General features: G+C 50.5%; 5 protein-coding genes across 9 annotated transcripts in view; 3 read left to right on the forward strand and 2 right to left on the reverse strand.

Annotated features, from left to right (window-relative positions):
* LOC121594390 (F-box/WD repeat-containing protein 7) overlaps window positions 1–3,297 on the forward strand; it is a 32,007-nt gene extending 28,710 nt beyond the window's left edge. For all 5 annotated transcript variants that reach the window (XM_041917587.1, XM_041917590.1, XM_041917588.1 and 2 more), the window contains 6 exons: window positions 29–547; window positions 636–817; window positions 901–1,126; window positions 1,197–1,407; window positions 1,474–1,645; window positions 1,745–3,297. In XM_041917587.1, coding sequence (XP_041773521.1) covers window positions 29–547; window positions 636–817; window positions 901–1,126; window positions 1,197–1,407; window positions 1,474–1,645; window positions 1,745–1,856 — 1,422 coding nt within the window. In that variant the 3' untranslated portion in view covers window positions 1,857–3,297. The remainder of the gene's footprint in view (window positions 1–28; window positions 548–635; window positions 818–900; window positions 1,127–1,196; window positions 1,408–1,473; window positions 1,646–1,744) is intronic.
* Window positions 3,298–5,039: 1,742 nt separating this feature from the next.
* LOC121594394 (solute carrier family 66 member 3) lies at window positions 5,040–6,854 on the forward strand. Its single transcript, XM_041917595.1, has 4 exons — window positions 5,040–5,293; window positions 5,468–6,089; window positions 6,163–6,283; window positions 6,366–6,854. The coding sequence occupies exons 2-4, from the start codon at window positions 5,700–5,702 to the stop codon at window positions 6,491–6,493; spliced, it is 639 nt and encodes a 212-aa protein (XP_041773529.1). The 5' UTR covers window positions 5,040–5,293; window positions 5,468–5,699; the 3' UTR covers window positions 6,494–6,854.
* Window positions 6,855–7,031: 177 nt separating this feature from the next.
* LOC121594393 lies at window positions 7,032–8,763 on the forward strand. The gene is made up of 5 exons (XM_041917594.1): window positions 7,032–7,180; window positions 7,249–7,534; window positions 7,609–8,128; window positions 8,207–8,470; window positions 8,534–8,763. Exons 1-5 carry the CDS (start codon window positions 7,136–7,138, stop codon window positions 8,691–8,693), a joined length of 1,275 nt encoding a protein of 424 aa, XP_041773528.1. The 5' UTR covers window positions 7,032–7,135; the 3' UTR covers window positions 8,694–8,763.
* Window positions 8,764–8,853: 90 nt separating this feature from the next.
* LOC121594392 (NF-X1-type zinc finger protein NFXL1) lies at window positions 8,854–12,089 on the reverse strand. The gene is made up of 5 exons (XM_041917592.1): window positions 11,459–12,089; window positions 10,901–11,353; window positions 10,177–10,835; window positions 9,344–10,097; window positions 8,854–9,280 (listed from the first exon to the last, which is right to left on the reverse strand). The coding sequence occupies exons 1-5, from the start codon at window positions 11,966–11,968 to the stop codon at window positions 8,867–8,869; spliced, it is 2,790 nt and encodes a 929-aa protein (XP_041773526.1). The 5' UTR covers window positions 11,969–12,089; the 3' UTR covers window positions 8,854–8,866.
* A 102-nt stretch (window positions 12,090–12,191) lies between these two features.
* Window positions 12,192–13,505, reverse strand: LOC121592519. The gene is made up of 2 exons (XM_041914023.1): window positions 13,255–13,505; window positions 12,192–13,184 (listed from the first exon to the last, which is right to left on the reverse strand). The coding sequence occupies exons 1-2, from the start codon at window positions 13,375–13,377 to the stop codon at window positions 12,294–12,296; spliced, it is 1,014 nt and encodes a 337-aa protein (XP_041769957.1). The 5' UTR covers window positions 13,378–13,505; the 3' UTR covers window positions 12,192–12,293.
* Window positions 13,506–13,725: the final 220 nt, after the last annotated feature.

Consider the following 13,725-nt stretch of genomic DNA (forward strand, 5'->3'; position numbering starts at 1 on the left):
GCCCATCTTTTCTACTCTTCCTGTTTAGCGATGGACGCACGTGGAGCGACTGCTAGCCGTCGACCGTTTGATCGAACACTGCGAACCGACGCAGGTACGGCACATGATGAAGGTGATCGAGCCCCAGTTCCAGCGCGACTTCATCTCGTTGCTGCCGAAGGAGCTGGCCCTGCAGGTGCTGTCGTACCTGGAGCCGAAGGATCTACTGAGGGCCGCCCAAACCTGCCGCAGCTGGCGCTTCCTGGCTGACGACAATCTGCTGTGGAAGGAAAAGTGCAAAGAGAGCGGCATCGGCATCGAACCGTCGACCGATCGGCCGAAGCGGGGCCGCACCGGCAACATGCCGCCGATATCGTCGCCTTGGAAGGCGGCCTACATGCGCCAGCACATCATCGAGATGAACTGGCGCTCGCGCCCCATCCGGACGGCGAAGGTGCTGAAGGGTCACGACGATCACGTCATCACATGCCTTCAATTCTGCGGCAACCGCATCGTGTCCGGGTCCGACGACAACACGCTCAAAGTTTGGTCCGCCATCACGGGGAAGGTAAGAGGGCAGTCGGGGGGAAAGCACTAGTGGATGCAGTGTTTGGGCGCATATTGATTCTTTTTTTTCCATTTTTCCACCATCACAGTGCCTTCGAACGCTCACTGGCCATACAGGAGGTGTTTGGTCATCGCAAATGTCGGGAAATATCATCATCTCCGGCAGTACCGATCGTACGCTGCGCGTGTGGAAGGCTGACACGGGACAATGCATGCACATACTCCACGGACACACGTCGACTGTGCGCTGTATGCATTTGCACGGCAACAAGTGAGTGTGGCAGCAGTGTTGGGCGAAACTAGAGGAACGTAGAGTAATCTAATAAATGTTTCTTTATTTATTATTGCAAACAGAGTCGTCAGCGGGTCGCGAGATGCCACGCTGCGCGTGTGGGATGTCAATTTGGGCACCTGTTTGCACATGCTGGTGGGCCATCTGGCCGCTGTACGGTGCGTGCAGTACGACGGCAAGCTGATCGTGTCCGGTGCGTACGACTACATGGTGAAGGTGTGGAACCCCGAGCGCCAGGAATGTCTGCACACGCTGCAGGGACACACCAACCGTGTCTACTCGCTGCAGGTAAGCACCAGCTATCGGTTGTGATTGTGCTTTTCCGATACTAATGCTTTTCTCTCGCTATCGTTCACAGTTTGACGGCATCCACGTCGTTTCCGGCTCGCTGGATACTTCGATACGCGTGTGGGACGCCGAGACTGGCTCGTGCAAGCATGCGCTGATGGGACACCAGAGCCTCACGTCGGGCATGGAGCTGCGGCAAAACATTCTCGTGTCGGGTAATGCTGACTCGACCGTGAAGGTTTGGGACATCATTACCGGCCAGTGTCTGCAGACTTTGTCAGGTAAAATGGTGCACTGCGTCGTCTCTGTCGAAATGAAAATGCTAATTTTGTTCTGTTAATTACCAGGACCCAACAAGCATCAATCTGCTGTCACCTGCCTGCAGTTTAACTCTCGCTTCGTCATTACCAGCTCCGACGATGGTACGGTGAAGCTGTGGGATGTAAAGACTGGTGAATTTATCCGCAATCTAGTGCTACTAGAATCGGGTGGTTCCGGTGGAGTCGTTTGGCGTATTCGGTAAGCATTAGAAACTTTCTAAAAACAGGAGAATTATTTCTCGGACTGGTTGAATTATTATTAAAACGATTGATTTTTTTCTTTCTTTTCCTTTTTTAGCGCAAATGATACGAAGCTGATCTGTGCCGTTGGCTCACGCAATGGCACGGAGGAAACCAAACTGATGGTACTCGATTTCGATGTAGAAGGTGCCTGCTTAAAATGCTCATAATTTTTAAGATGACTCCTACACTCTACACCGCCCCCGCCACCACCACCACCACACCACGGAGCTGCCGTGTCTGTCGCTGCTACCCCCCTCCCCGCTGATTAGCTTAGGCTCTTTTTACTCAGTTTCACACCGTTCCCTTCACTCGCAAAATGTACTCAGTCTTAGCCCCATTAGACACCCTCTCTCCCGTCTACATAACAACCCTCCTTCACGCGTGGCGAAGTAGTAGTATAACGTATTTAAGAGAAAAAAAAACCGAATTCACTGACCCGCCCAGCCCCTCCGGGTGGGTGGTTCCGACACAGTGAATTGTCGAAGGATAGGCTAGTAGGCATTCGATCTCTCTCTCTCTCTTCTGCGTGAGATTAATCGATAAGTGGATCAAAAACCGACCCTTTGGTAGTGGCTGAGCGGAGAGAGGAAGGATGGTGGTGTAGGATTCTGAAGAGACCGCTCTTTGCGGGTATGGTTTAACAATTGTATATTGTAGCGTATTGATTACAACCGTGGCCGCTGTTTAGAAGTGCAATTTGTTTTATCACATGTAAAGTGTTGACAACGGGGCACGACCAATTGAAATGAGCACAAAAAGTGGAACTTTTCGTTGATGAAAACATCCACACGCCAAGCGCACGCTTGTGCGGTGGGTCAGTGCAATTTGGAAAGGGTGAGATAACCGTTTTACCACGTGTTCGCTTCTCAAAGCAATGCGTTTATCCACCAATTCGTACTATTATCCTCCTTGGAGACAATTAGCTTTTATAAACGATTTTTAGTGTGTGCATACTTAAATCTCCTCGATGTTTTTATTTTCACTCTTTGTCGTGTGTTTTAGGTGGGTACACCCGCTGTGCCCGCTCTTTAAAGACTGCTGTTTTGTTTCGTTTGTTTTCTGGGGAGTTCCGTAGCAACTCAACAGATCATGATTGTTACTGTTTGTTAAACGCTTTTTTTTTGTATATTATCTGTTTGTTTTTGCATTTCTGTTTCTGTGTATGTTTCATCACAAAGTAACGGTGCGCTTGTTTGTTACCCGGGAAGGTACCGCCTCCCCCGGTGTTAATGTTTTTTTTCCAATTTAGGAAGAAAAAATTCTCTCGTTATTATTGTGTCTTCCTTTTGCTTACAGTTGTTTCCTTTACGATGAACGCAGATTGCTTTAAACCGTGGTAGAATTTCTCACAAAACCCCCCCAATATGCACTGGTGCTCTTGCGCACAACCCAACCGTACGACGACGAGCCCCGGGGCTGTTGCTGCGCTACGTTTCACGGTTTTTTTTAACTATAGGCTCGTCACGAGCATCCTTTCTCCATCCTCCTCCCAATGCGGCGCCTATCGTGGCTGGTTAGTTGATCCACCGTAAGGGACTGCTAGTAGGGAGAATTTACACACCAAACACAACACAAAGTACCCCCGAGCGGGATGAAGAAATTAACGAAGAAAAAAAAAACGGGAATTACACAACACTCATGATAGCAAAAACAACAACAACAACAACAACAATTCGTGGATAATGCTTTATTTTTACGTAACGTTAGTTTGTAGTGTAGTCAACAACAAAAACAAACAAAAAACAGGTTTAAAGAAGGCCCGCCTCTTACCCCCCCATTTGTGAGCGTGTTTGTTGAAGGCAATATGATAATATTAATAATAATAATAATAATAATAATAATAATAATAATAATAGCGAAAGGATTCGGGGTCGGGTTGAAAAAATGGCAAGGAGGAGGAGGAGGAGGAAGGTATTAAGGGAGAAGAAGTGCAAAAAGCACTCCAAACTGCACTGTCGCTACACACACACACACACACACACACACACACACACACACACACACACACACACACACACACACACACACACACACACACACACACGAATATATACCACACTCCCGGGCGCAGTCGGGAAACACGTGGAATTTGCGGGGACGTAATGGAAGAACGAAGGGAACGGAAACATTAATTCTAGTGCATAAGGACACGTGGTCAGATAGAGCGATATATTATAACCGAAACAAAAAAGATAGGAGTCCCCCGCCGCGCCCTCCCGACACCCTTTCCCGCCGACGGATTGGGTGGGTGGAAATGCAACAAAGAGAAGTAGAGAGAGGGAGAGAGGGAGATAAATTTAGAAAGTAATCTAATGTGAGCACGGAAACACACACGCAGATGGACACATGATACTAGTTATGTTTTCATTCTCTCTCCCTCTCTCGCTCTCGTTCTCGTCCCCTCTCTCTCTCTCTTTCTCTGTTTCCAACCAACAGGACTGCCAGGGCGCTATAGAACGATTGTTCTCCTAAGTGTTATTCCACTGTTTGTTCTATTGTCTATTATTTTTGGTTATCAGATTTGAATGTTTTTTCTGTGTATCTTTTATTTTCCTGTGTGTTTCTATTTAATGAAACGTGTTTTAAATGTAAAATTTTAGTTCAATTGTGAGAAACCTCGGAAAGAAAGAAAAAAATAGAAAAAGAGGAGGGATATACCTTTCTTTCAACCAACAACTGGTTTCTGTAGTGCGTTATTAGTGTCAAAGGGTATTTTTTCTGGTCTTTATGTGTTTTGTTTTACTTTTTTTATTCTGTTCTTATCCAATAAAAGAAGAGAGAGAGTAAGAAGGCGAGAGGGCTCGGATTTTAGGAAAGATTAGGGCGAGAATGTGCTTTAGTTTGCGTAGCCTAAAACCGAAACACGTATTCCAAGCCGCGCAACAACATCAACAACAAACAAACAAACAAAAAACTCAGAGCAAAACGGCAAAGAAGAAATTCAATAACACGCAACACAACAAAACCCATTAGCTAAAAATGTAATCGAAATGTGTGATTTGTTTTTTTGTTATTAAATGATTAGCTTCATGATGACTGATGTGTGATCCTCGTTGTATGCGAAATGCACCGGGAGCATTATTTCCCCCTTTAGAACAGTGCATTGCGCTACCGTTTTGTTATGCCGTGCTCGTTCGGCTGCATTTCGTTCTAATGCTTGCGCATGCTTGCATGCGTGCTCACACGCACACCAACAGCTGTCGAATAGCTGTCAAAAGAATAGCTGCAGCGTTTGTATGTAAACAAATGCGTTGCTCGTATTTGCGGCAGCACAAGTATTGGTGAGCAGCAGCGTGCTCTGCACCAAACCCAACACGCCCGACCCCGAGAACAGCTGTCTATGATGGGTTCTTCCTCCCTGTTATGAGGTTGTTTTTTTCTTCTTCTCTCAGTTAGCGTCGTCACTCGCTTGGCTTATCGCTAAAAATGTCGACCAGTCAATAATTACGCGTGTCAACCCGCGAACGCGTCGTGCGTATACGTATACGCCCGAACGGTGGCGCAAAGCAGCAGTTGTGTTGCGGCGGTGTTCCGGTGCGCTTTCCGCGTCCGACCGGGAAATTTAAAATCATCTCCCCGGACAAAATTTGTACCAATCATCAAGGTGTGTATGCGATCTAAAGGGTAAAGGGGACACAGCAAATGCATCGGGCCAATTTTTACCTCTGATTATTACGGTCCTCTGTGTGCCACAGCTTCCTTTTTTGTGTACGCCCGGCGTGTTCTATCGCCGCCCCAGCACAACAATCAGTACTGAAATTTTCCCCTCTATTTTTAGGTGTGCTACACCCCATAATAATAGCTGAATTTTCGAACCTCCTCGCTCGGTAGCGCAAACGATGGCATCGGTGTGAGGTAAAGGAAGGTGTGCAAACAGCCAGTTACGCGACGATACTTCATCGGTGCAAATCATCAAAAATCATCATCATCTGCAGGCGCATTAGCAGCGTGTCTCCTATTGCTTTCTCGTGTACCTTACTGAGCGTGTTTGAACACAATTGACGACCAAAATGGGCCTGCTGGACGAGAGTGGCATCCTGTACGTGATAGCGGACGTGCTGTCGATCGTCACCATCGCGTCCTGCCTGGTGTCGAAGGTGCCGCAGATACAAACTGTCCGCCAGCTGCAATCCGCCAAGGGGCTGAGCGTTAATGGGCTGCTAATGGAGCTGTGCAGCTACACCGTCACGATGCTGTACAACTACACGAACGGGTACGCCTTCCTTTCCTACCTGGAGTACCCGATACTGCTGGTGCAGGAGTACGTGCTCATCTACTACGTGCTGCAGTATGAGTCGCTGCTCGGCAAGCGCGCCTACCAGTGGGCTGCAGTCTATGTGGCGGTGTTTGTTGGCTTCGCTACCGCAATCATACCTTCCTCGCTGCTCATGATGCTAGTGGTAAGCAAGTGGATACAACTTGCTTCTGTCTCTAAAACCGGCTAATTGCGCTTTCCTCCTTTTCCGTTTGCAGCCATTTACCACACCGGTCGGGGCGACGAGTAAGGTAATGCAGCTGATCGCCATCCTCCGCTCGAAGGACTCCCAGTCGGTCAGCTTGATCACGTGGGGCATATCGGCGTTCACGAACTCAAGTAGGATGTCACGCCCTAGGCGTTTGATTCCCTCCGCAGCTAACATTGAAATGTTTAATTCTTCCTTTTCTCATTTCTGCAGCTCGCATCTACACGATCATGCTGGATTCGGGCGATAAAATGCTTCTCGCCAACTTTGGCATCTCGACCGTGCTCAGCAGCTCGGTGCTGCTGGCCGCGTGGTACTACAAAAAACCAAAGAAGGACTAACGCTCCTACCATCGGCGCACGACTACGCATCCCAATACTCTCTTCGCGCCGCGTGCATTGCCTTGAGAGCGCTTGTTCGCTTTCTTTTACTCAATTAACAACACCAACCAACCACCATCGCCACCCATTACGCTTAAACTTTAATGCACTTTTAAGTAGAAGTAGCACAAAACAGCCTGCTAGAAAATCGAGTTGTGCATTCTCTTTGCACATATGACCGATGTGGGACGTCGAACCTTTTGTTAATTAATTTTAATTAAAAAAACAGCTTACCGAACAAATCTTTTACCAATCGGACCGGAACCTACGTGTAGCAATTTACGAACAATTAAAAAAAACGAACAAAGAAACTAATAAAACATTATTTAAATCGCATTACTTTATGTTTTTTTTTAATTTTGAATCATTTTTCCCTCCTGCCGTGTGCCCTTCAAAAAAGGCTATCGGAAAGATTACATGGTACGGGTACGTGTGTGTGCGTGTGCTCAGTCCAAATTTCTTCAAAAGATAATCCAATTTCGGAGTCGCTCCCCTGCCTGCTGCCTCACCATGAGCGATAAATGAACGAGCCGTGCGCGAACGTTGTCAGCGGTCTGTTAATCTTTAAACGCCGACCGCGAATGACGGACACAAAAAGACAGTATGGATGCCCTTTCGACTGTACGTACGTACGAGCAGTTCCGGCAGGTAATTTCGTAGTTTAAAAGCATAATAAATAAACTACAATTAATAGTAACACGCCTATCTTGCTTTAGGATTTCCCACACTGGCTGCTGAATGTGCGCAATCCGGCGGAACTGTTCAACGCGCAACCGAGCTACGTCGTTAGTCAAGCTTTCTGCATCGTTGGTGGATTGCTGAGCCTAGCACACGCCTTACACCGGGGCGGCAGATGGCCCTTCCTGTGGATGGCCAGTGCGCTGACCGGGGTGCTGGTCGAAGGTTCCATGTACTTTTCGCCGTACGGTGAAACGATCTGGTTCAGCCCGACCGTGATTGATCTGTTTCATCAGCGAATACCGTTGTTCATTTTTTTCGTCTGTAAGTAATGGCCGGATCGGAAGTCCATAGTCCATGAAGTACATAGTTTAACTGTATTTCACTTCTTCTACCAGATCCCTTCTTCTACTATCAAGCGTTTTGGGCTGCTTCGAAGCTGCAGCTCAAGTGTCGCTGGTCGGAACATATCGCCGTCGGTCTGTTGGTAGTGCTGGCCGATTTGCCCTTCGACATGGTTAGCATCAAATTTCTCCACTGGACACTGCACGACACAGAGCAGCTGCTGAGCGAGCGCGTCTACTCCGCCCCGTGGACGCTGTTGCTGTTCTTTGCCGTGGCCAGCTTCGTCTTTTCCTATCTGTTTCACAACTTGCGCAGCTGGATGGATCGGTCAGTGGAGGCCCATCCGACGGATCGTCGTTGGGCTGTGGGGACAATCGGAGCGGAGCTAGTGGCAATGGTCGGGGCTGCCAGTGTTTCCCTTTCCGTTGGAACGGGTCTGTTCCTTGCGTTCAGCTATCCCCTGCACACCGTGCTTGGCATTCCCCATCGGATCATCGTGATCGGTGTGTTCTTGTGTGTGGCGACCGTTCTCTGGAAGTTTGATCGTAAAAGCAATCGCCGGATGCCAATGACGTAAGTGCGACAAGGAACTTGTCCTTGCGTTCGACCTATTTAAAGTTGAAGTTACTTGCTTTTCGGGTGGGTTTTTAGTCAATCTCTGCTGGATCACTCATTGAATGTCATCACAGTGGGACACTTTGTGCTATACTTTGTGCTAGCATTCGTCCTCAACCCAGAAGACACTGTTTCAAGCGGTAGACATCAACCGATTGGCGATTGTCGCCATACGACTGGTACCAACGCTCCTCCACTCTGTCTCGATACGTTCAGCAGGGCCTATTATGATTTCCACTGCATTTCGAAGCCACCGAACGTTGGCGCTTATTGGTACACGGTCTGTGGCACGCCGTACGAGTAAGTGGACAACACAAGCCGTCCTTTACAGCACCTTTCTATTTAAGTTGTCTTTTATTCCAGGAATCGAGCTGAATTTTTGTTCGCAATGGCAGTTATAACATTTATCGCCGCGCTCGTACATTGGACAATTCACTATGACTTTGATGTGCGGTTTAAAATCTACGACTTTGTCAAGCGAACTTCATCGGCCAAGAGTGGAAACAATAAAAAGGTTTTGTAACTTTCTTAACTGATGTAATAATACCAAAAAACATGTTTAAAATATTTGGTGCATTTTCGCTACAAACACACACGTGGGCTTTGCTTATTTTATATTTGCTTTATCCGTATCAGCTGACTGGATTTGGGCGACAAAAAGAGGGGGGGGGGGGAACACAAAATAAAACTTATAATTTATTGCACAAATAGAAAGTACAATGCTACAGCTATCAACACAGCCACTACTGGCGCTACGTAAACCGCCCATTGCGTTCCCTTTTCCTCCTGCTGCACCTGGTGTCGCTTCCGTTCGCGGTGCTTCCGCTTCCCAAACTTGCGCTCGTACTCCTCCAGCTCGCGCTGATTCTGCAACTCTTCCTGGGCCCGTGCTTCCTGCTCCTTGCGCTCCTGCTCTTCCTGCTTCTGGGCCCGGACGGCTTCACACTGCTGGTCGCAGTCGAGCGACGGTGTGGCGCGCGCCACCTTGCAGCTTACCTCCACCTTTCGCTGGCCACATTTGCACGCCACCTTTACCTTCTTTGAGCACTGCTCCGGATTCGGACAGCGCCCGGGATGGCAGATGGAGGTGCAGCGATGCCCACAAGGGAACTGTGGAGCGGAATGAAAGGAATTAGATTCTTGCCACCAGGCACCTGCATCGGGGTTGCTTACGTTTTTAATACACTTTTGACCACAGCTAAGAAACGACTCGCGCCGCCGTGCCAGCTCGGCCAACTCTTCCGGTTCCTTCCCCTCCATGCCGGTAGGGTAAAACTCGTGGCATTTGTAAAACACCTGCGTCAGGCCGCAGTAGCACTGTGACTTGATCGACACCAGGCACGGATCGCACGGCGGCTTGTGGCAGCGCAGCGCGCACGAGTGAACGCAACCCTCCGGCCGGGGCAACGTGCAGCCGGCCGAGCACGGCTCACAGCGCGAATCCTGCGTCGTGCTGGCCCGGTGCGTCACCTTGTGGCAAGCGAGCGGGCAGCGATGTACACCGCACTTCAGCAAACGGCCGCACTGCCGCCCGCAGGACGATGGTTTCGAGTTGGAGCAGGGCCAGTCGGCCGTTTCGTGACCGCCGAGACACATGACCGGCACCTTCACGGTGCATGCCGGATGGGGCAGCGTTTTCACCTCGACCGTCTCCTTCGGCACGTCCCACGGGCCGACGGGTTTGAAGTTTTTCTCCCGCGTCACCACCTGCACCGCATCGTGACACTTGGCCCGGCACGGATGCTCGCAGTTGGTCGTATCGTTCGGCTGGCCGCAGGGCAGCACACACACCGGACAGTCCCCGGGGTGGCAGGTGTGCGTGTTCGGATGGTGACACTTGGAGGCAGCCCGGCACGGTAGCTTGCACTTCGGTGCGTTTGCTTTCCTTTCCCGACCGCATGCCACCTCGGCCACGGTACCGCCACAGCTTCAGGAGGACGGGAGAATTAAAAGTGAATCGTTAATCTGTGGTAACGACACAATAACGGGATCACACTAACACTTACCGACACTTGATCGTGGATTTCTGATTGCAAGGATAGCACGGTCCCTGGTGGCAGAGCGAGCTGCACTTGTGCTTCCCGCACGGTAGCGTCTTCCCGCACACCCTATCACAGGGCGGACATTGGCCATCGCAACACTTCCGATTGCACTGGTGCTTGCCGCAGGTGCGCATCCGCTTGCAGCGACCCTCGCAGATCGCTTCCCGGTGACACACGATCGGTTTCTTGGTCGAGCCGCACCGACACACCTTCGGCACGAGCTCCAAACAGTTGCCGCACGCGCCCTGATGGCACCGTTCCGGGCAGAGATGCTGTCCGCAGGCAAGCACCTTCTCGCACGTATCACCGCACGTGCCGATGCGCTCCGAGCAGGAGGCTGCGCGAGTTTCCGTTTTGCCGCACGGACACGAGCGTGGCAGCCCTAGGGGACAGGGACCGCACGGTCCAGCATGACACACGCCCTCACAGTGATGTAACCCGCAGGGGAACGGTTTGTTGCACACGCTGTCACACTGCCAGCGCGATTCGTAACAGTTGACTTCTTTGGTTTGTGCGCCACATAGGCACGGCTGCTTGCTGCGGTTCTGGCACGGTGGACACTGGCCAGCGTCGTGACACTGGGCACCGCACTCGTGTATCCCACAGGCTAGTTTTCTTTTACACTGCAAAATAAGAACAATCGTTATAAAAACAGATTGTAAATGCGAATGATAACGCCACCACTTACCTTCCTTGCGCAAGTCCACGATTTCTGCGCACAGCGGATCGTTTTCACGGGCGAATTTCCGCAACGGCACGACACATTCACCGTCTGTGGACACGGCGGACACGGCCCCGGATGGCACAGGAGCCGGCAGGTGTGGCCGCAGGCCGGATTCAGCTGCTTCTCGCACGGCTCACCGCACGAGTGCGGAATCAGCCAGGGATGGGCGTTTGGTTCCCGCTCCTTGCCGCAGAAGCACTCGTAATGGCGCGGTATCGCCTCCGGCTCGTACTCCCGGCGACACTTCGGGCAGTCCCAGTGCACGTCGAGCGCCGGCTTCGGTATGTACTCCCCCCTGTTGTTGTAGTAACCCTCCTGCTGCTCGTGATTGATGCGCTTCATCGACATGCTATCATTAGCCCATCGCTGGATGCACATGAGGTGAAAGAACGTGTAGCACGCGGCGCAGGACCAGATCTGTAAAAATAGAAACGGAGCGACACAAATCAGTCGCAGCGTGCTGGAGAATGCACATTATACAATCACACCACCGTCTTGGCACCCCGGGGCGCGCATACCTACCCTGTCCGCACGTTTCACCGTCTCGATGCAGATCAGGCAGACGGCATTGCGCGATTCGAGCAGATGCTGCAAATACTCCTGCGTTTTGCCCACGTCCGCCTCGGCGCCGTGGTAGTTCTTCAGCACGTCTCCGAGAATGTTTCGCGTGGCCGCATCGTTTGAGGCTGCTGCACCCGCTTCTTGTCCGCTTGCGTTCTCGCCCTCCTCCTCCTCCTCACTCGACACGTACTCGGCCGCATACTTCCTGGCCGTTTCGGCGTGCTGCCGCTGTACCTGGATGAACTTTTCCTGTGACTTTTTCAACATGCTGGAGGGTAGCGGAATCTTGGAGCTGCTCATACCGGCCGGTTCCGATGTGGCCGCCGCCGCCGCCGCTGCACCGCCCTTGGAACCGTTTGCAGTGGATGGTTTTCGCGCCGGCTGTCGGTCGGATTCGGATTTCGTTTGCACCGGAATGTTCCACGCGTTTTGCTCTTTCGGAGCGACCCGGTTACGGTTGCGACTGGCCATTGTTGAACGGAAAGGTTACCGTATGTATATTTCTACCTGCAACGAGAGCGATGTGTGTGCGCGAGCGAGCAATGTTGGCTGTTTTTGTTGCCGGCGCCTACTGTAATGTTTTTACGTGGAGCAGGCAGGACGACTGGTTGTACTGACGTCTCGGGCGCTCCCGGTGAAAAAAGTATGCGAATCGCACGGCTATCGCAAATTGTGTCCATTTTTATTTCATTCGTTAATTCATTTATTTAACCTAATTATCAATCCGGTACAAACACACGAAAAAAAAAAATCCTTATATAAAATAAAATAGTAAAGAAAATGCGAGTCAGAAATTTTACGACATTCGAAGCTTGGGAATACGCGAACGGTTGGTTTGTTTGGCCGACGTGCTCAACTCCGCACTGCCCGTGTTTCCACCGCGCGCAATAAGCTTCTGTTCGTCGGCCACCATCACCATGCTCTGCTTGATCTGGCCAATCAGTGCCATCTTGCGGATGTTGTTCGGTACGGCTCCAATGTTGGTCACGCAGCCGAGCGGCGTACGATTGCCCGACTTAATACTGCCGCCGCTCGGCGTAAGCTTGCCCTTCTTCGGCGTTTGCTCGCCCCGATTCTCACTGTCCTGTATTTCCTGCTTTGGGGTGCGTTCCTGCCTTTCGACCGCCGCTTTCAGGTCGGTTGGAAGCGCTGCCAGATTTGCTACCTGCTGCTGATTGTTCGGCTCCTGCACAGCTTCCTCCTCTTCCTCTTCCTTCACCAGCACCATGGGTGTGCGGGCAACGGCAATACACGGCGAGCGGGGATCGCTACCTGCGAAGGGTGCAACCTCGGCGTCCTCGAATATCGTCACTTCTTTTTCGTCGACCGCAACTTCCACGAACGGTACCGACTCGTCGTATTCGATCTGAAGATTGCACATCTCCGGCAGTGGTGGGTCACAATCTTTGAACGACGCATCCTGCATGTCCTCCTCCGGGCCGCTGTGTAGCTCCTCGTACTCGAGCGACGACACGACGTTGGTCAAGCTGCAGTCTGCGCCCGTTTCCGGGTCCAGCACGATCGGCGTTCGGTTAAATGTGCTAGGCGAGCGGGGATCTATGATGGACTGGAAGCGCTTCGGCAGCAGATGACTGTACGGGGTGCGGAGGGTATGATCGGACGGTTCCGTAAGCGCTGGCGTTAGATCCTTTACTTTGGTAATCGAGCTCCGCGAAACTCCAGCTTGCTGAAAGGATAAATTGATATCGTTAGCCATTGTTGAAGGAAAATAAAATGAATGAAACTGCAATACAAACCTCCTGACTGATGGGGCTTCTGTTGATGTGCAGTGTAGGCGAGCGAGGATCCTGCTGGGTACCATTTTCCTGTTGCCTGATGCTTTCCACCGATGGGGAAACTTTGCTGTTTAACGCACCCATCCTGTTTTGATGGTAAAATACAATCTCAAACGTTGTAATCGGCAGCGAACGTATTGTTTTGTGGGACGACGGAATTGGTACGCTGCTGCGTTGTTTCGTTCGTTTGGATGTTTTGGCGGTTGCGTCGTTTGAAAATGTGACAATTGAAACATCGAAATGAACAGGTTGGGTCAACGCCATGTTTCGTTCAGTTTATGTTCGTTAAAATAATTTAAAAACACGTAATATTATGGCAAAATATGTATTTATACGTTTTGAAACTGTTAAATTATTTAATATGGATCTTATTGAGATTGAAACAGTTTTCCATGGCGAAAAAAGAAGAGCAAATATTCAACACCATCTCGT

Source organism: Anopheles merus, chromosome 2L (assembly GCF_017562075.2).
Source record: "Anopheles merus strain MAF chromosome 2L, AmerM5.1, whole genome shotgun sequence".
NCBI classification, from domain to species: Eukaryota; Metazoa; Arthropoda; class Insecta; order Diptera; family Culicidae; genus Anopheles; species Anopheles merus.

Bases quoted from the DNA above. Each gene is read 5' to 3' on its own strand.
- LOC121594394 (XM_041917595.1), top strand. From the start codon at position 5,700: ATGGGCCTGCTGGACGAGAGTGGCATCCTGTACGTGATAGCGGACGTG. The intron at 6,090-6,162 runs GTAAGCAAGTGG...TTCCGTTTGCAG, and splicing joins CGCTGCTCATGATGCTAGTG to CCATTTACCACACCGGTCGG. The intron at 6,284-6,365 runs GTAGGATGTCAC...TCATTTCTGCAG, and splicing joins ATCGGCGTTCACGAACTCAA to CTCGCATCTACACGATCATG.
- LOC121594393 (XM_041917594.1), top strand. From the start codon at position 7,136: ATGGATGCCCTTTCGACTGTACGTACGTACGAGCAGTTCCGGCAG. The intron at 7,535-7,608 runs GTAAGTAATGGC...TTCTTCTACCAG, and splicing joins GTTGTTCATTTTTTTCGTCT to ATCCCTTCTTCTACTATCAA. The intron at 8,471-8,533 runs GTAAGTGGACAA...CTTTTATTCCAG, and splicing joins GTCTGTGGCACGCCGTACGA to GAATCGAGCTGAATTTTTGT.
- LOC121594392 (XM_041917592.1), bottom strand. From the start codon at position 11,968: ATGGCCAGTCGCAACCGTAACCGGGTCGCTCCGAAAGAGCAAAACGCG. The intron at 11,354-11,458 runs GTAGGTATGCGC...CTATTTTTACAG, and splicing joins CGGTGAAACGTGCGGACAGG to ATCTGGTCCTGCGCCGCGTG. The intron at 9,281-9,343 runs GTAAGCAACCCC...TCCGCTCCACAG, and splicing joins GTCAAAAGTGTATTAAAAAC to TTCCCTTGTGGGCATCGCTG.
- LOC121592519 (XM_041914023.1), bottom strand. From the start codon at position 13,377: ATGGGTGCGTTAAACAGCAAAGTTTCCCCATCGGTGGAAAGCATCAGG. The intron at 13,185-13,254 runs GTTTGTATTGCA...TTATCCTTTCAG, and splicing joins GAAGCCCCATCAGTCAGGAG to CAAGCTGGAGTTTCGCGGAG.